The 20,665-nt window shown below is 46.5% G+C and overlaps 1 protein-coding gene across 1 annotated transcript in view; it reads right to left on the bottom strand.

The window, feature by feature from the left end:
* The window catches only part of NEDD9 (neural precursor cell expressed, developmentally down-regulated 9), a 48,423-nt gene extending 28,801 nt beyond the window's left edge, over positions 1-19,622 (bottom strand). The window contains exon 1 of the mRNA XM_080807208.1: positions 19,462-19,622. Coding sequence (XP_080663334.1) covers positions 19,462-19,473 — 12 coding nt within the window. The 5' untranslated portion in view covers positions 19,474-19,622. The remainder of the gene's footprint in view (positions 1-19,461) is intronic.
* Between the last annotated feature and the right edge of the window lie 1,043 nt (positions 19,623-20,665).

A 20,665-nucleotide genomic window follows, 5' to 3' on the forward strand; every position in this document is an offset into this window, starting at 1 on the left:
AGATGTTGCAGACAAAACACAGATACATACGTCCTGTGTCTGCCACCAATGACATCAGACTGCCTCCTCGGCGAAGCGTTCTTTCCTCTAACACCAGATGCTGTGCCAAGGAATTATGAGTAGCACTGGTAAAGAGTTCACTATACAGAAACACTTTTCTTCCTTTCTTAAAGCCAGCTTAAAGAATAAAATATTCCAAAACCTTCAGATGTGCCACACCAGACATTTCTCAAGCTTTTCATACACTAGAGGCAGAAAGAGCCTGAGAAAATCCCAAATAACCAATGGTACACATGGCATTAATATCTGGCGTTCAAATGGAAACAAAAGTAGACTATATACGCCTTGGCAGGGCTTACAAATTCTTGTTCTAAGCCGATCAAGGAGTCCTTGGATACAGGGAGACTCGACAAGCATTTTTTCCATGATAATCAAGCATGGGTATAGGTGGCCGTAGTCTACATCTCCAGACTGGATGGCAGGGAGCTATGAAGAATTTGTCACCTGTAGGTAGATGCCACCTCTTTCTTCTTTGGTCTTCGATTCATACCTTTCCTCAAGGCCCCTCCTCACCTGGCCACTTTCCCCCCCTACATCTTGAATCTCACCATTCACAGCAGAAAGGCTCTGCCTTCTCCTTTCATGGGCCCAAAACACTCTCTCCCTTTGTACGAAGGCCTGTCTGGCACATTCAGTACTAAGCAGACAGCCAAAGTAGGCATTCGGCAGAGAGTGGGCAAGCAGTACGTGCTGACATTCTTGGAAGCCTTTCAAAGGCTCGGAAGAGTTCATTTCTTGGCGTTAGTCATGTTTCACGGTGTGGTGGCAGCCATTACCACGCGCCCGCTCCTTCCCAGCGCACAGAGGAGTCGGGATGCCGTAAATTCATCACAAGCACTTGGAAAACTAAACCTGATCTCTCTGCTGCTTCACTGAAGTGTCTGGATGCACTTGAGTCACTGGGACGGATGATCAGTTGTGGGGGGAGGGGCTGCCTATCGGGTGGAGCATGTTTGGGACTTTACATATTCGTGGAATTTTTGGCAGGTGTTGTTTGGATTTCTGCCCCCGCCCCCAACATGTGATTTGCTTCTCTAGAAACATGGACCTGATCTGCCAGCCCGGTGCTTTTCATTCCTTTAGAACTGACGTATATTAATCATCTCCCCCTGTTCTGTGCCCCATAACCACAGGCCTGTGCTGTGTCCTGGGCCTCCCCTCTTGGGGCAGGGGTGCTGCGTTATGTAAGGCAGCTCCCCTCTAGTCAGTACCTGGGAGGGGGTCCTACTCTTACTGTTAATCCTCTTAGGGCAACTATTCAACCAGAGAAAAGGAGATCAAGCCCTAGAAGTCAGTGCCCAGGGAGCCTGATGATGCTTTTAAGAATCAAGTTGAAGTTCTTGTGCTTGACAACTCTGAGATCCAAAAAGTCTGTCATGTAGACAGGTGAGCAGTAAGGGAAGTTCAAGGGAAACGGCGGGGTTTGTGATCGAGGTGGTTTTGCTGAGTATGTATATGCTAGCAAGCTTTGGGGTTTTTCCTAACAAAAATTCACGTACATGAAGAGAAAATCACACAGCATCCCTATCCCAGCTTGAGGAACCACTTAAGGATGTGTCATAATCCTAAAATCTGTTTCTTTTCTTCCATCTTTTGAGTTGTGTGACTTTAAAGAAAAGTCACAGTTATGGACAACAAGATTCTGGTTCTTTGCACCAAAGTAATCTGGGAGGGAGGTCGCTCCACTGGGGTTGTGTTGTGATTAGAGTAGGGAGAGAGCTGAGAGCGCTGGTCTTTGTCCCTCGCTCTGGGGCCCCATTCAGTGCCAGGAATGGCTGGTAAGAAAGCCCCGGATGCAATCCGAAGTCATAGAGTTAGGACCAGTTCCGTGGAAGCGGAGGGTGGGTGTCGGTACGATTCCAGCGGCCACGGAGCAGGGAAAGAAAAGAAACAGAAAACAGTAGAGAGGCAAGAGACTTCCGACCTAATCAGCACAGATAAGCTGGAGGCATGTGGAGTTGGGTCCCTGCCCTGGGACTCCATGCGGCCCTGAAGTGGGGCACCGGACCGTGCCTGATGCGAGGCGGCTCGAAATCCCACGTGAGAGTCGTTCTGGATGTTGCTCGTCTCCCGTGCCAGTGACCCTCCCACCGCCTGGGAAGCAGCAGGCTAATGCCTCAGACGTGCCCCAGGAGCTGTGAGACCGCTGTCCCGGCCAACGGCAGCACCCTAGGTGAGTTCCCCTGACGGTGGTCCCTGATTTCCCAGACGTCCTCCCTGCCGCCCACGGAGGTGAGGGTTTAGGAGGGGAGCTCGCTTGGCATGACCGTCGGGGGCACGCACCCAGTGCTGGCCTGACGCCTCCCGCACTGACAGGTATTCTCAGCCTTGGACTTTCTATCTCTGCAAGCTACACAGTCCGCGTCTACACCCCGGGCTCTCCCACACAGAAGGTTACACGCACTTCCAGAGACCTTCAGAGAATAACTGGGCCCAACCTCCCTGTTTTACAGATAAAGACACAGGCCCGGGGAGGCCAGTTGATCATTTGCCCAAAACCCCACTGCTGGTGTCAGAGACGAGGGTTCTCTTTCCAGAACGCTAAACCATCTTAGCTCGACTACAGTGTCCTCCTAACTGGGCTCAACTCCATTATATAGCGAAGTTCTGAAGACGACAATTCTTGTCATGTCTATAGAATAAATAGATTATTTCCTTTTGTGCCTCCACTTCCCACGGGTAAGATGGGAGTGAGGGTAAGGGCATCCAGCTCACGGGTTTACTGTGAAAACGAAATGAGTTAATCCAAGTCAAGTACCTTAACACAGCTGGAGGCTTAGGAAACTATTGTGACAACTGATTAATTTGCTGGATGGTTCTTTGGACTTAGGCTCCCTCCCCACTCAGCCTCCAGTCAGTTCTCCATCAAGGCTGGGTGCTGCTCTAATTATGCTATTTTATATATATATATTATAATAGTACATATAAATATGTAATATATGTATTTCTACATATATTATATTTTATAATACAATATTTATTAATTTTATATTATTTAATTTACTAATCATATAATATTAAATACATATAAATATACATTCATACACAGCTGATATTTCTCTTGCTCACAATGACATATCAGAACTGCATCTTGCAGTATTTCTCTGAATTAATAACGAGTCATGGTCCCTGCAACCTCTTGTGGAGTATTTGCCTGCAAACAGCAATAATGAAACTATTCATTGCCCTCCAGAGACCAAGACAAAATATTATTATTATTCCTACTATTCTGATGACTCCTGGATATACCTCTTTAGATTCCAGCAGAGTTTGAGCTATGAGAAAGTGGGGGCAAAAAATGGGTGAGGTGCTTGGATTTTGAAAAATCCTGGTGCTTTGGGGGGCTAGCATTCATCTGAGAAGAAACAGCAAAATTAACATCAGACAGACCCCCTCATTCAAAAGTGCACGGAGTTGGGGCGCCTGAGTGGCTCAGTGGATTAAGCCTCTGCCTTCGGCTCAGGTCATGATCTCAGGGTCCTGGGATCGAGCCCCACATCTGGCTCTCCGCTCAGCGGGGAGCCTGCTTCCCCCTGTCTCTCTGACTACTTGTGATATCTCTCTCTCTCTCTCTCTCTCTCTCTCTCTCTCTCTCTCTCTCTCGGCACCAAATAAATAAATAAAATCTTTAAAAAAAAAAGTGCATGGAGTTGATAGGCAGATCAAGAGTTAATTGGTCTGGCTAGAAGAAGGTGGAGGGACCTCCTCCTTCTGGGTGGGAGGTGTGATGCCTTAAGGCCACAAAGTCAGAAGGGTGCTTATCTGACTATCTTAGAAAAACCCAGGAGAAGGGGTTTGTCTATTCAAGATCGCCCCTTTCTCCCACCCGCTTCCAGGATATTTATCTCTAGGGCAGGAAAGGTCAACAGAGAAACAAATCTAGGAGAGATAAGAGAGCTAAGTCATTCTATAGCCAGTTGGATGGTTGAGCCTGGGAGGGTGGCAGTTAGAGATGAAGCTAGGGCTTGGCCAAGGGCCAGAACAGTTGGGGCACAGAAGTTCAAAGCCAGGGAAACTTCAAACAATTATACTCCAGCTCCTTCACCTTACAAATGAGAAAAAAACGAGCTCAAGAAGTTAATGATTTGCCAAGCCACCTGGCCAAAAGGTCACAGAGCTGGGGCAAAAATTCAGGAGTCCCACCTCCAGCTCCAGAATCGGAACAGTATTTAACAAAGTCAAATGCACGGGCTACCCAAGCTGCGCTTCTAATTAGGATTGGAAATCAGCATTAGAGTTATAAATCCTCTTTGAGGGGCCCCTAATTACAGTAGCCTCTGGCATTGATCTGGTCTTTCTTGAGGCTCTCTTGGCTCCCATGATTCCACCTCTGGTTTTTTCTCTTCTCTGTTCTGAGACCACTCATCTACCTGCTTCTTCACACACTAATCATGTTCCAAAGGGATCCCTCCTTTGTTCTTTGCTCTTCTTTGCATCCGCAGTCTCTAGAGGAAACACACAGATACAGAACCATAGCTCCAGCCGAAATACTTCTGCTCTCCGGTCCCATATCTCCAACTGGCTAATAGGTGTCTTCTACTCTAACTGGCCAAGTGTAAAACCCCTTTCTCCTGCTTTATCTCTCTTAGTTCACAGCACGCACACAGCTGCCCAAGATAGGAGGCTCAGAGGTTTGCAGAGTCTCTTCCCAACCTGGAACCCAATCCACTTGGCCCCCGTCTTCCTCCTCACTGCCTCTCCTAGTTCAGGCCTTCCTACTGGGAGCCCAGCAATTGCTTCTCGACTGATCTTCCTGCATTCACCTTCTCCCACCTCAAAATCTACCTTCCACCTTCTCCAGAAGCGTTATCTTTCCAAACCTATCTGCTGGTTTCCCTTTCCAGTTCTCTGTCATCCGATTTCTCTCAGTATGACCTGTCATATCCCATTCAAGACTGTGAGCTCCTGAAGTTCAGGGAGGCTGACCTATTCCTTTGGCCCTTCTAGAACTTGAGCCCAGTGTCCGGAGCAAAAATGTACCTCATTCAGTGTTTGTGCCAACTTAAAATGGATTCTGGAGTCTGATTTCCTGGTTCTCTACAGGGAAGGTGAAATGGTTTTCTAGAAACGTCAGCAAGACACCTGGTAAAAGTTTTCAGATGGATATGGGAAGATGAACTAAGGGGGGCAGAAAGATAAATGGCAGGAAAGTGCCCGCCCCTCCCTATTAAACAGGATAATGACGTAGATGGGAGCTTGAATCTCGTGTCCACAACGACTGAGCAAACAGGAAGGCCAGGAGGAGCCGACCATCTCAGCCAGATTAAATAGTCATCTCTGGAGGAGCTTTTTCTCCCTGCAGGGCAGCACATGACTGGGCACCATTCATGCTTTGCCAGGACGCTGCGTTCTGCTGTTCCTGGTTCAGCTGTGCCTGAGGAGTGGGAATAAAATACGGCACAACCAGCCAGAACACTGGGTACAGAGGGCTCTAGGTCATATGATAGTCTCCACACCATCCCCCACTCTTCCCTGCCCTTTTTTTTTTTTTTTTTTCATTGCTATCAAAATGTCAAGAAAGCTTATTAGTACTCCCACTGCCAGGGAAACTATCTGCTTTTCCAAATACGGAGAGGTGTGACTTATAATTTCCATGACCATTCGTGCTGTTCTTTGAAGAGAAATGAGACACACAATGGCTGACGTGTCACCCTGCTAGGACTGATAGCATCATCAATGGCCCGACTTCCCCTTATTATTTTTACTTCATTCTATATTTATCACGTAGGAGCTCCTGCCAAGACCTTGGGGCTGCCACACTCTTCAGCAGCATGACTTTCCTGTATCCAACTTCCCAAACTTTTGCCCTGGACTCTGGTGGGGTGCACACGCACACGTGGGCATGCACACACACATTCACACACACACACACACATACTCACACAGACACACACGCACAGTGGACAGATTCTGAGAAACAGGCACAGTAGGGAAGGAAACGGCCATTGTCAAGAAAATCGGTCCTAAAGGAAGTTTCTAAGGAATGAGCCTCGTCAAGGTCAGTCTCAGGACACAGCGGGGACGGGAAAGGAAGGCTCACGTGCTCTTGTGCCTGCTAGCAGAAATCAGGTTTGGTCTAAGGGCGATCAAACCACTTTGGTTCCCCCCACCATCATCTTTAGGTTATAGGGAAATGTGGAGTTCCCCCCAAGAAGGGAATAGTCAGAATCCATGGATATCTACAAGTGTCTGGTTTCCGTTCTTGGAACACTTGGTTTACACTTGGGTTTTTTCAGCAGATGATCTGGGCTGTTGAATTTTTGGAGCTGAATCCTCTGGAGGTGGTTAAATAGCAGACGTGAGACTTTTCAAGAAAGTTCAGGAGTTAGAAGATAGGATACATATCACTTCCAGCTTTTTCTCTCAGCAATATTTAAGTGTAGTCTGACACGGTGTTCATTATGTGATCTGAACTAGCCACGGAAAGACAGCAGGAGGATTTCCCTAGTCATACTTCTGACACCCCGAGAGGGGCATCCAACATGTGCTGTGAAGATTTCTCTGGCACCAAGACAACATGTCAGCCAATGATTTTCATTTTCTGGAAAGTCCTTCTCAACCTCTGTGTTGGTCACAAAGCTTACCTGAATATCTTGGACCTTCTGAATAGTCATGTCATTTACTCTGCCCCAGGTTCTCAGATTTTCTTAGATTTTCTAGCCTTGTGAACTTCACCCAGAGCATTCTCTTTTGAGCATTTCTGGATGAAAGGTGCTTTAAGAAATCTGGCATTAGACACTTGTCTCCCAAAGATACTCTTTGACACACAGCAGCCCTGACGGCCACTGTGGGGCTGCACCCCATGTGTGGTCAAGACCCAAAGCACCCAGATTTGGAAATCTTAACATCTCTTCCATTATTGGCCCATTCCTGTTGAGGAGACATCATTTAGAACCCTGCATTATTTTGGGGGTTCATGTTCCAAAGTGACACTACCCCCTTCAGAGTTGGTGAGAAGTTCTGAGGCTCTTGGCCAATTAGGATATTTGGAACTCAGAACGAATTTTCCAACTGACTGGATTTGGTCACATCATATGGACAGCATAGATGTGAGATTATATAAGAATTTCTTCTTATATAAGTGCTGGTTTTCCTTCCTTCTCTGGACTAGAGTGAATGCCACCTGTTTTCCCTTGAGAGGCTTGATGCAGGACAAAAACATCCGTATGATGGGATTTGTTTACCACAAAACCAAGAAAAGCCTGGAGCAAATCCTTTGTTTCATCTAAAAAAAATTACAAATGAGTGGTTAGGGAAGCACGTGTGTGTGTGTGTGTGTGTGTGTGTGTGTGTGAGACTTCATAGTCAACTTGTGTTATTTCTTAGGCAACTGTAGAGGATGAATCTGAATCCTGACTGGAGGGAGAAGGTAGCATTTCCTCTGAAGTCTCAGGATCAGAAATAATACACGTGTCTTCAGGAGCTCCGTTTTCTACTCCTCTGTGGTCTTTGAGATTTTTTATCAATTTTTTTTCTTTTTTTTTTTTTTTAGAATTTTTTTTTTAATTTATTTATTTGTTAGAGAGAGAGCAAGCGAGCACAGGCAGACAGAGGCAGAGGGAGAAGCAGGCTCCCCGCCGAGCAAGTAGCCCGATGTGGGACTCGATCCCAGGACGCTGGGATCATGATCTGAGCTGAAGGCAGCCGCTTAACCAACTGAGCCACCTAGGCGTCCCTTGTCTTTGAGATTTTTTAAAGCAACTCCTGAGGGTCTTAAAGAAGATGGAAGAACACCGTGGCTTCTATGTATTAGAACCAGAAGTTACCCCACAGCCTTACCAGAACCAATCAGTCTAGAATCTCTAAGAAGGGATTCTAGAGATCATTCTAACCCGACCTAGTTTTATAGCCAGAGGGTTATCAATTAGGTCAGAAGCAGAGCCAGAACTAGCATCTGGCTCCCCTCTTAATGTAGGATTTTTTTCCACCGGACCAGGATGTGCTTCCTGAGAACCTCTCCATCTTAGAATTTAGCACTGTTGCTATGAGGCCTTGGAATTCATAAGGATTTGTCCCAGGTTGCCTGGTTTTGATAGATTTAAGTAGAGTATATTGGCAAAGGATCAAAACCATGGGCAGGCACAAACTCTTTTCAGAGTTCTGTCCCTAGATAAATCTGACAGGCGCCATATAATGATGAAGGCCTGACACCCACTCAGTCAAAAGATAGGTTTTTATTAACAATAAAACAACCAGCTGGATTTCAGCCAACATTACAGTGTTGGCACTGGACCACATCTATCTGCCTGTCTAGACAGATTCCCTCCAACATCCAGGTACTTGGGGAAGTGAAATGAGAATTAAGTTATAAAGGAGTAGGAGGCGCAGCCCACTATATTACGGTTTATTTCCCCAAACAGGATCCTTTCTCAAAAGTCAAAGCACGAGACTTATAACATCTAATAAAGTATTTGAAAGAGGGGAAAGATCTTCTTATTTTTTTCCATTCCCACGTATCTAAATCTACCAACACCGATATGTACACCCACGAGCAACCCCGGCCTGCCCCCCCAGCCAGACCCAGTCTACGTGCCTTGGATGCTCCCCACAACTCTTTGAGATGTCCCCTTACCTAGGTTCGCCGCCTGATTATTGTTATCCCACTTCACTCCTGAGGTCCTCAAAGAGTTTTTAAAAACGGGCCAGTAGGGGCACCTGGGTGGCTCAGTGGGTTAAAGCCTCTGCCTTTGGCCCAGGTCATAATCCCGGGGTCCTGGGATCAAGCCCCGCATCGGGCTCTCTGCTCAGCGGGGAGCCTGCTTCCTCCTCTCTCTCTGCCTGCCTCTCTGCCTGCTTGTGATCTCTGTCTCTCTCAAATAAATAAATAAAAATAGAAAAACAAAAATGGACCAGTATACTTGGCCGAAAGGTACCATATGCTGCCAGCCTTGCACCTGCAGTGGGGTCTCAAGAAAGAACCTTCAGATGCTGTAGCTTCTCAGCTAGAAGAGGGAGGAAATGCAGCAGGAGCACATGGACTGGAAGAAAAACCTCTAAATGAAATGGCTCAGTGGCCAGGTATAGAGACAAGCTCCCACATGTACGTATTATATACCAGTTTATAAGAATAAAATGGCTTTCTTCAAAGTTCCGTTGTGAACGCATGTTCCACTATTTATATATGTCAATATAAAATTATATATCTCCATTACGCATGCACACACTTGCACATGCGTGCGCGCGCACACACACACACACACACAGAGGCTAGAGGAAGGCTTCAGAGAACTAAGGTTGCCTTAGAGATGGTCTGATGCTTTTGCACGTGGCCTGAGTGAGACCTCATGCTTCTTAGCATTTTGTGGCATTCATCTGAACACACTGGGGTCACACATGTAAGAGGAAGTTGCACCTTTTCTGAGGGCCTGTGACATGAAGCTCGGCGTCCGTCATGGTACAATGATGGCGAATGGTTCTATGCTTGTATTTTGTGCTTCTGTCATACAGAACCAGTAAGGCAATTTTTTTTTTAAGCAAAAGGAAGTAGGGGAGATGAGACCAGTGATTCTTAACTAGGGGGGATTTGGGCATTTGGCCATGTTGGGAGACATTTTTTAGTTGTCACCATGCGTGTGTGTTGCTGGCGGCTGGTGGGGAGAGGCCAGAAGCTGTTAGACATCCTGCAATGCCTGGGATAGTCTCCCACCACGAAAAATGATCGAGCTCTAAAAGTTAGCAGCGCTGAGGGGAGAGTCCTGCATAGAGGAACGGCCTGAATTAAGAGAATCTAGTCTCAGTCCTCAGACTGTACGAGTAATGGCCAAGAAATCACACCTTTTGTGCCTCTGTTTCCCCACCTGCAAAATCGGGATAGCGAACACGTTCTTTCTAATATCATGAGAAGTCATGAAATTATATATGCAGAACACTGATTTCTTCAGAAGAAAGGGTCTCTATAAAATCAAAGCACGGTTATTATTACTGCACTATTATGAGCTCATGAAATTGTGCGTTAAGAACTGTACTCCTCCCCCTTGGAAAAAAAAAATTCCTCCAGGAAAAGAAAACAAACCAGAAATGATCTCATCATGATTACACCTGCCACACCAAAAAACAGACACAGTTCAGAGAAACTAAATTCTTTCCTTGCAGCAACGAAGTAAGCTGCGTCTGTAATTAAGATCTTAATAAGGGAGGCAGGAGGCTTGATGCCGCCGCAGGCCAGGAGGCAGAGCCGCCCTGCTGGGCTGGAAGCAAGAACAATTGAAATACAACCTCCCTCACTGCTTCTCGCTCTCAGGTGTTCTCCGCACAAGGCCTATTTCTTTTCTTTTCTTTCTTTCTTTTTTTTTTTTAAGGTTTTATTTATTTGCCATTGGGAGAGAGCTCACAAGCAGGGGGAGTGGCAGGCAGAGAGAGAAGCCAGCTTCTCCATGAGCAAGGAGCTTGATGCAGGGCTCCATCCCAGGACCCTGGGATCATGACCTGAGCCGAACGCAGGCACTTAACGACTGAGCCACCCATGTGCCCCACAAGTCCGTTATTTCAAAAAATGCCTTTCATTTTTAGAGATGCCTATTTCTGCAAGGGAAAAGAAAAGAACCAAGTAATTATTTACCAGTAAAGTGTACTGATTATGTGAAAAATTCGCCTGAATTCAGAAAAAGCACCTCTTAGATAATTTCCCGTCAAAAGCTGAGATAAAGTGGAAAGCAATGACACCTTCCACAGTTGATCCTTGGAGCAGCTCACATTGACTGTCTAGGGTGGCCATGTGTTCCCGAACTTTGCAAGACAGTCCCAGTTTCAAGTATCTTTCCCATTGTCAGGCATATCTTTCCCATATGTCCCGTTGCTGGGCTGTGAAACATGGGTGCCTAGCCACAGAGGTTATATATATTTTAAGCTAAAAATAAAAAGTAGGCATGCAAGTATATACCTTGCTAATGGGTCTGCCTTCGTTGAATTTAGGATTTGGGAGGAAAAAAAAGATGGGTATTGATAAGAGTCTTTGATTCAGTCAGTGGACATGCCCTCTAATTGACAAGATGATCCTCATAAGGAAATGAGAAATATTTCCAGGCCGCCTGGGCCTCTGTGAGATCCTGGAGAAGACTTGGCTTCCCAGAGAATGGGGTTAAGAGAAAGAATGCTGTTGAGCTGACTGTATCCTAATTGGTCCTTTCCCTTCCCCCATTTCAAGGTCCGCTCAACACACTTAGCTCCAGGTGTAGCAGGCTGGAGAATCAGAGAATAACATGAAGTTCTATCCCAGAGGAGCATTCAAGGAAAAGACGGCTTCAGAATTTTGCTCATGCCACTGCCGTTGTGATGGTAAGGCAACACTGCTGGTCCACTAACCCATTTCCTGCCAAACTCGGACTCATACCACACACGACTGGTAACCAAAAAAGAAAGAAACAAACAAACAATTCATCGACACATTACTGACCTGTCCTGATACACACTAAAGACTGTGAACACCAAGAAGGCTTGGAGCATCTAGGAGTCCACTTTACCAGCTTCCCGGTGTGTTGGTTTTTTTGTTATGGTTATTGGGGGTGGGGGTGGAGTGAATCCTAGTTTGTTCTTTGAGCAGAGCGCAGGGCTGGGTGACAGAGAAGCTTGGATGAGTCCCCAGTTAGCCACATTCCCCCTGGGAGTGAGGTGCTAAGTTAACAATAACGAAATGACTACTACAAATCAATGAGATTAAGGCTAATTCACATAAGAGCATAAAGTTTCCACATAACTAAAACAAAGATTAGAAAAAAATACTAAGGGCACAGCATTCTGTGTAAATACACATTGCTTTAATAAATAGGAAAGATCTGGTTTAAATCTGAACCTTATACACTTTCTGGTTTCCTGCAACTTTCTATCAAGCTTCCCGAGTGATTCCCCCCGGAAACACACTGATGCACACACATACACACAAGGAGTAAAGAAAGGAATTCAACTTCAACTCCACAGATCCTATCAAACATCTTTGTGCAATGCTTGTACCTTTGCATAGTCATGGTTGCTCAGTCTTTATTTCTGGTAATCGAAAGTATCAACATTCCATTAAGAAACATTTGCTGAAATGTAACTAGTACCTTGCCATATTAGAAATGTCAGGAGGAGGTCTCATTTGCGACATATACACCATGATTTACAAAAAGAGAAGACACCTCCTAAGCGGTGGACCCAGCCTTGGAGGAAAGATTCCGAATTGCCTACTTAAACATCCTTCAGTATCAAGAATGGTTGGGGAGGAGAAGGGAAGATGCTAGCTTTTTTAAAAGAATAAACTGGTATTTAGCAGTCTGTAATGGGGCCCGGGCAGACAAATGTACTCGAGAGCACTTGACTGGCAAGTTTCACATCTCCATGATCAGCGGCCCCAGCCCCACTGCAGGCATGAAAACATCACTGTCACACGCTGTCACAACGCATGCATATTTTCTGGAGCGCCTGTTCCATTCTCTGCAAAGTATATGCCTCAGTTCCCCTGGATCTCACTGCCAACTAAAAACTACCTTCTAAAAGAATCACTCTTTCCAGTGAATGATGGCAGCGGTCACCACCAAGGCCATTTTCCTTAAAATGACCATTCTTCAGGAAGACAGACTTTTGTAGCCAAGCTGTAATGTTCCCCAGGCTTGCATCGTCCTCATTAACCAGTACGAATGACTGCAGGGAGATGACTGGAATGTTCTAAGTAAATTGGATGGAGGGGGGTGCCGTTGATGGAGTATGAACAGGGTTTTTTGGGGGGGAGTGGGAGGGGAGGTCCCCTTCTATGCCCATATTCTTTGCAATCATCCATCACCTAGGAAACCAGCAGCTATCCTCTGCACTTTAAGTTGGAAATACAGCATTTCTTCCCAGTGGCCCTTTTTGTTTATCTTGGCAACGAGGCTTGGTAATTAAATCTGTATGTTACTGCCGAGTAATGCCACAGGCCCAGGGGCTGGCATCTCAAACCAATTTGTTTAGGTTTCTTTCTAACCCTAAAACGATCTAAAGATAGATCACCAAGACCTCTTACGTTACATCCCCTGCAGTAGGATAAGGGATAGAGTTTCCCCGAGCTTCTGTAACCCCCCACATCACCTCCTTCGTGTTTTCAAAGATTTTATTCATTTATTTGAGAGAGAGGGAGATCACAAGTAGGCAGAGAGGCAGGCAGAGAGAGAGGAGGAAGCAGGCTCCCCGCTGAGCAGAGAGCCCGATGCGGGGCTCGATCCCAGAACCCTGGGACCATGACCCGAGCTGAAGGCAGAGGCTTTAACCCACTGAGCCACCCAGGTGCCCCAACCTCCTTCGTGTTTTACCTTCAATTTTGTACACTGGTGACTTTCTCTTGTACTCACTAATATTTTTGTTATGGATAAGTGATTCTAGCAAATGCTTCCTCTTAAATTTTTATCTCTATAATGCCTCTATATCTATATATTATATATGTCTTATAATGCATACTATAATAATTGCCATTTTCACATGCCTATTGCCAAAAATGTATGATTTCCATATCCTTGCCATTATCTGATAAGATGGGTACTATTGCTCCCATTTTATAAACGAGGAAACAGAGGCCTGGTAGCAAAAGTGGGATTTGCAACAAACCCGGGTCCTTTCCACTATGCCATACAGTATTGACTCTTTTTAGTGGCAAAAAAACCCAAAACAAAACAAAGCCAAAAAAAAAAACCACAACACCCACCTCTTTTTAATAGCTCTTTGTGCAAATATTTTATGTCCTTCAACACTGAATTCAGTATCTGTGGAGTGCTGACTACGAGCAAGGTCCTGTAGTTTCAGGTATATCAAATCTTATTAACAATGGAGGTCCTGTCACTCATAAATTGTTAGCAAGGAGGCTCATCAGTGTCCTGGTCAACCCCCCGTTGTCTGGCATCTGCATTTCCACACTACACAACCAGGCCCATGGAACACTAGACAATACTCAACCACCTTTACCTAGTCACTGGGATTTCGACATAATCCGATCACTAAGTCTTGAGGCCACACTACCCTTTCCACACCTGTCAATGCAAAGAGAGCTGAGGCTGACTGAGGCATGGTCTCCTTTACTGTATGCCAGGAGCATGGTATAAGTACTTTACATCCATGTATTGTCTGGTTTGGCCCTTAGAACAATAGTCCGACACAGTTATTATCCCTGTTTTACAGATAAGAAAACTGAGGCTCAGAGAGCTTGCCTTGCCTGAGGCTATCGAGTCATAAGTCACAAGGAACAGAAATGCCTTTCTCCAAAGCCCCACTCTATCCACAAGTACATATAAGGTCAAGGCCATGCCCCTCCAGGCTGTAACAGATCCCAGGTCACACTTTTTATTCGAGCACTTGCCTAACAGTCTGCCTCGACCTCCAAATTTTCAGTGGGGCTTCCTTCAAATGGGATGCCTCTGGGAGGGAGCGGGGTGGGGGGACCCAATGGGAGTTACAGGTATCCTTTTGATAGTGACTCAATTGGAAGGGGTTAATAAGTAGGGGAGCACTAACAGAGCAGGGCGGAGGTGGAAAACAGAAGGCCTGTTGTAGGGATTACTGTCAGCTGAGCAGACAAAGGTGTAGGCCTTTGGGAGGTGACAGGATAACCCAGTAGGGTACACCCAGAGAGAGACGGGGCCAGTGAATGGGAGCAGCCAGAGACCAAGCTTTCCCACGGCGGAGTCAAAAGAGAGGTGAGAGGTAGGGGGTAACAGGGTGGGGTTTAAGGGTGCCATGTCGGGGTACCTGGGTCGCTCAGTGGGTTAAGCCTCTGCCTTTGATCTCAGGGTCCTGGGATCGAGCCCCACATCGGGCTCTCTGCTCAGCAGGGAGCCTGCTTTCCCCTCTCTCTCTGTCTGCCTCTCTGCCTACTTGTGATCTCTGTCTGTCAAATAAATAAATAAAATCTTAAAAAAAAAAAAAGGGTGGCTTGTCTACGTGGGTTGGGGAAGTGAGCTGTATGCGAGTCTGGTATTAGAGTCACATACGGACTGGGTGAATGAAAAGAGATGATGAGGTCATAGGGGCACACGATGGGGAGGGAATTTGCAAAGGGGAAAAAGTTGACAGGAAGTTTTTTTAGAAGTTTGGGGGCGGGGGTTGGTGCACGGTGGGAGGAGCAGCAGACAGGAAGCCACTGATGAATTCTGAGAAAAGGACTGATGTATATTACAGTAAGGAAAGGATGCTAAAGGAATCCTTGGTATGTCCCGCACTGTGCAACTTGCTAAATTTGGTATGGGCCGAGCACCTCTAGTTCTCCAAAGACTTTCATCTCTACGTGGGCAAGTCCTGCAGCTCTCACAATGGGTTTGCTCAATAAATACATCCATCCATCAACAATTCAGTTACCATTAAAACATCTTTAGGTGCTTTTAAAATTCCTAGATCTCACGTAAGATTTAAAGATTTTTTATTTATTTAACAAAGAGAGAGAGAGATCACAAGCAGGCAGAAAGACAGGCAGAGAGAGGGGGGGAAGCAGACTCCTTGCCGAGCAGAGAGCCCGATGCAGGGCTCGATCCCAGGACCCTGAGATCATGACCTGAGCCGAGGGCAGAGGCTTTAACCCACTGAGCCACCCAGGTGCCCCTCTCACCTAAGATTTAAAAAGGAGGGTGAGGGACCAGAGATGGAGGGCAACAAATCCAAGAGAAGACATAATTCAAAGCCGACGTGTCACAGCGAAGAAGGGGGGATTCTTGAAGTCATACATGACAGTGTCCACTCGCCTCAAGACCCTCGATCATTTTTCCTTCCATGTAGCTCAAGACAATAAGAGGATTTTCAAAGTCCCCCTCAAAAGCGTTTCATGGCACACACGTTGTTTGCCCACAGCCGACCAGAACACACGGAGCTGCGTTCCCGAGCGTTCCCGAATCCAGTTTTCTTATCTGTAGTATAAGCTCCGCCTGTACTTCCCCCCCATCTCAAAACGTTTAAGAGTGCATTTGTTGTCAACCATACTTCAGTGAAAAAAAAAAAAAAAAGAATTTGTGTACTGGTAGCCTCGATACATAATTTAGAGTTTTAGGGCAGGCACCCAGGGTTCTGAAATTGGGCAAAGCCACAGAAACTGCTCAGGTATTAGAGATCAGAGAGGCAAGGCCAGCTGAGCTCTGACCAGGCCTGGGCCTGCACAAAGTGGGCGGGGTCTCGGGGCCTCCCATCAAACACAGCTGGGCATGCAGGCTGCAGTCCCTCTCCTGGCGGATGGTGGCGACGATGTGCCTCCAGCCCATTAGAAGGGGAGCCTTTGCCTGGGTGGCTCCGTTGGTTAAGTGGCTGCCTTTGGCTCAGGTCATGATCCCAGAGTCCTGGGATCGAGCCCTGCATCCGCCTCCCCGCTCAGCGGGAAGCCTGCTTCTCCCTCTGCCACTCCCCTTGCTTGTGTTCCCTCTCTCTGTGTCTCTCTGTGTCAAATAAATAAATAAAAAAAAAAGTAGGGCGGGGGGAGCCTTCCCTGGGCAAGCCACCACCACCGAGGCACGGAGCCCTATCCCCATTGCAGGACCTGCCTTCCTATGGGGACGGGCTTGTGGACGGTTCTTAATGAATGCAGGCGGCCCGATGTACTGTTTCCCATCACAGAACCCCGCACTGAAGCCTCTTAAGACAAACGGAACAGAAAGTGCATAGGAAACAGCAGCCTCCCCAGAACACCACCACCTAGAGACCATGAAATGCAATCAGGCTAGGCTAGATGTGTGCTCCGCAGAACTGCTGTGTTCATCAGGAAGAGCTTACATTCCACACTTCTCAAGATTATTCTGAATACAGGGCCAGCCGGCAGGCCTGGAGCTGCGGAGAAGTGCAGAATGACTGGGGGTTTGGTTGCCCTCTAGTTATGTTTCCTGAAGCAGCCAAACCAGATAATCTGGTTCAAAAAAAATCTTATAGCGGCTGAATTATAAATCTCTCAGGTGAACAGAAGTCTGACTGTGCTACATTTATAGTGGGCAGAGCGACACAGGGTTTCAAAGATAATTCCTGACTCCAGGATTTTACAATCGAATAATTATCTGGCTTTACTACCGGAGTAGCTCCAATTAAACAAATAACTGCCAAACGTGTGGTACACTTTGCTTTGTTGAGTTATAGCTGAACAACAACAACAAAAAGAATCTATCCTGCAGGAATCCTGGAGATGAAATAGTTTTAAACTCCCTGGGGGACAAAAAATGCAGTCACACAGGACAGTTCAGGGAGGTGACAGCTGATTCTTTCTTTCTTTAATAGTGGTTTAAAGTCACAAGTCCTGGAGCCAGATTGCTTTGGTTCAATTAATAGCTCCCCCACTTTTTAGCTGTGTGGCTTTCAACGAACCACTTAGCCTCTCTGTGCCACAATTTCCACATTTGAAAATGAGTAACACCCACCTCACAGAGTTTTTGGGAGAGTTAAATATGACAATCCTGTATTATCACGGTAACTCTTAATGTTATTTATTATCCCTTTACCTCTGCATCATGTCCTCTACTTAAAATGACAAAATCTTCTCCTGAAATAGAGATAATAATAACTCTGTCTGTTATTAGAAAGAGAACAGGCTTTGTAAGTCAGGGACAGTAGATTTCTTCAGTCACTGGTTTATTTTATAGTCATCCCAAGGTGTCAATTTGGCATTTGGCCCATCAGAGAAATCAGTGTTTTCTTCTGGTGACAAAAAGCTATTAACATGCGCCAATCACAACCATATATTTACACCACCTGGCAGGGTGTTCAACACTGGTAGGAGCTCGCAAAGAGAAGGGTTTTTTCCCCATGAATGCCAATCCCAATTTATGTCATCAGTTGCCATGACTTTTTCTCTCCATAAGAGTAAAATGAAACACGATGACATCACTGAAAAAAAGTGATCCTAGACTTTGTCACTTCTGTCACTTTCTAGATCAAGGTACTCTGCGTCGATTTCCACCATTTATGCTTTCTAATCATAAACGTATGAACATATTTTCTCTTTGTTTTCTCCCTGCAAGGTGGTTATTATGAGACTAAAGGCATTCAACAATAGGGATAGGAGGGGGAAAGAATCATTGTAGGCTCAGGACTCTCTAGGCCAATCACTGTTCAAAATAAGGGACTGTGGAAATATGGGGTGAACCACTTCAAGAAGGGGAACTTTCCTGCCAGGTAGAAGGATTTGTTCCTGGTTCCATCCTAAAGTCAAAAGCATTAAGAATCTTCAGGATTATTCACTCCTCTGCTCTTTCCTATGGAGAAATCATGGAATAATAATAATAATAATAATGGAAAGCTAATAGTACAGAGATAACTGATACCTGTGTCTTCCCATAGCTGTAACCTTTCCACGGAGAACCATAACTCATGCCTTCTAATAAAGACTTTCGACATCTTGATTTAGAGCTTTTCAACGAGATTTATAGCTTTTGAAGAAAAGATTTATCACCGAGGTTAGCCAGTGGCTATTAGCCAGAACCGGGTATTTACAACCTCACATTAAAAAAGGATGGGCCAGAAGCTACATAATTCAGAAAGGAAGCAAAGCTGCTCCCGGCTAGCATAAACCTGAAGGTTAGACAGGTAACACAAATTGTCAGTCCGAAAGCACAGCCACCTCGCCAACCGTCATTTTAATAATAGCATGTTTGTTTAAAAGCATTAGGTCTTGTGTCTATTCTAGAAGTCACACCCAATTCACTGCAATGTGCTTCTAAGTACAGTATGTCTGGAAGCTGCTTGCCTGGTTGGATGGGGGAGCCTTAAACAAAATAAGGATATTCCGAGCAAGTTATAATCCTTTCCCCAAGAATACACAACAACAAGGGAGCAAAATGCACGGGAGAAGAAGGTAGCATGACATTCTGTAAACTACGGGGACAATAAGCTGGCTGGACACTTCAGACCCTCAGCCCATTCAAACACAAATGAAAGTATTTTCAAGAAATGGCAGATACTTATTTGTTCTTACATCCAGTATCATTTAAGGATGTCAGAAGTCTCCACCATCGGCTGTGTAACAGCACTTGCGGCTTTTAATTTCTCCCACCAAAAATCCGTAAGGCAAACTGCTTCTCATCCCAAATGCTTAAGGCAAAGGCTGAAAACCGCTGTTAAGAGCCAGTCTGAGACACTCAGCGGTTCTGATTCCTCCCTCATTATGGCTCCGGGACAGTGGAGGCCAGGCCTGGGGGAGCCCCGGAGACTTGAATTCCCCTTCAAGCTAGACACCCTCCGAATTCCAGTGGCTCCCGCGGCGCCTTTAAGACGAATTCCCAAAACTTTCAGGGGAGATGGACCATGGTATGCCGTGAACTCCCGGAGTGGGGCTCAGAGACTGGGTGTCCGCCTGCCTGCTTGCATGCCAGCCTCGGTGACGGAGACCCATCTCTCCGGGGCACAGAAGTGGTGGTGGCGGTGGGGGTCCCTGCACAGGCGTTGTCACAGTGGGCAACACACGCACGCGCACGCGGAAACCTTGCGGAAGAGGCGCCCGCTTACCTTATACTTCATCTCGGCGGCGGAGAGTTGAGCCGGTTTCCTACACTACTGAGACGGCATGAAGCCCTGGCGAGTGCGGCCCTCCATGGAGTGCACTGCTAAATGAAAGTGAGAACGGCCCGGGCCCGGGCGGCTCTGCCGGTCGCAGCGCGCCGAGCTCCGGAGCAGCCTCTGAGCTCACTGTTTTGATTGAGACCGACCGAGCGCCGACATCATTTGCATACCGCTCGCCATTGGCTGGCGGGCCAAGGTAGTGCGGAGCTCCGCCCACCTCTTAACTTCGGAAAACCCACAAAGCAGCTTGTCCTGTGGTTCTTTCTTTTTACACTAGCAGAAAGGGTGGAAAATGAAACAAAGTGGGGAACCCTCTCGAGCTTTACACCCCGTTCTCCCCCTCCAAGAAAAACAAACAAACAAACAAACAACAACAAACCGGGAAAAGGATATCCTTTTTCAGATTAACCTAACTTTGAAAGAAACCGAATTCACAGAGCGGTCTGACAGTCGTGCTTCCGTGACCTACCAACTCCTTCGTGAACCCATTTCATCTCAGAGCCATTCACCTCCCGATCTCTACATGAAACGAATTCGGGGAACAAAAGGTTTTCTGTCTCCGGGCCCCTTTTTACTAACTACCCCTGCTGATACCGCTCTCTCTTTCTCTCTCCCCCCCCTCCCCCTTTTCGTGGCTCTTTGCTTTTTTTGTTCTTTTCAATGTTCAAAGTCCTTGCGATGTCAGTCTGCAGAGGAACCAGAATACAATTCTCCCTCAGTGAAAAGGAGCTCCCCTAGCACAGGCACCCGGGCTTCCCTGGCCGGCTTCTCACCGGGGCCTCAGAGGGCTGAGTGTCAAGCGCATTCAGCGATCTCCTCTGGCTTTGTGGAGGATAAAGGTTAGATGTGACCTATCCCGAAGAGGCTGGCCAGTGCACGCCCTATACATCATCGCTGTCCACTGAGCCCTGTGTCCTTTGATGGCTGGCATTTCTAGCCCCAGCTTTGAACACTGCAGTGCTTTCCTTCTGACCTCTCTCCTGAAGATGACCCATTAACCCACCAACACTTATTATCGGGGGAACAAAAAATGCCCACTGTTTGATGAGCCTGGTTAAGAAAGACCAGTCTGTCCAGTGAAGCACAGAATCTTTGGCTCAGCCTCATGATTTCTATAGAGAAAGAGATCACCAAGGAGAAGACAGAAAAC

Source organism: Martes martes (assembly GCF_963455335.1).
Source record: "Martes martes genome assembly, chromosome: 6".
Taxonomy (NCBI): Eukaryota; Metazoa; Chordata; class Mammalia; order Carnivora; family Mustelidae; genus Martes; species Martes martes.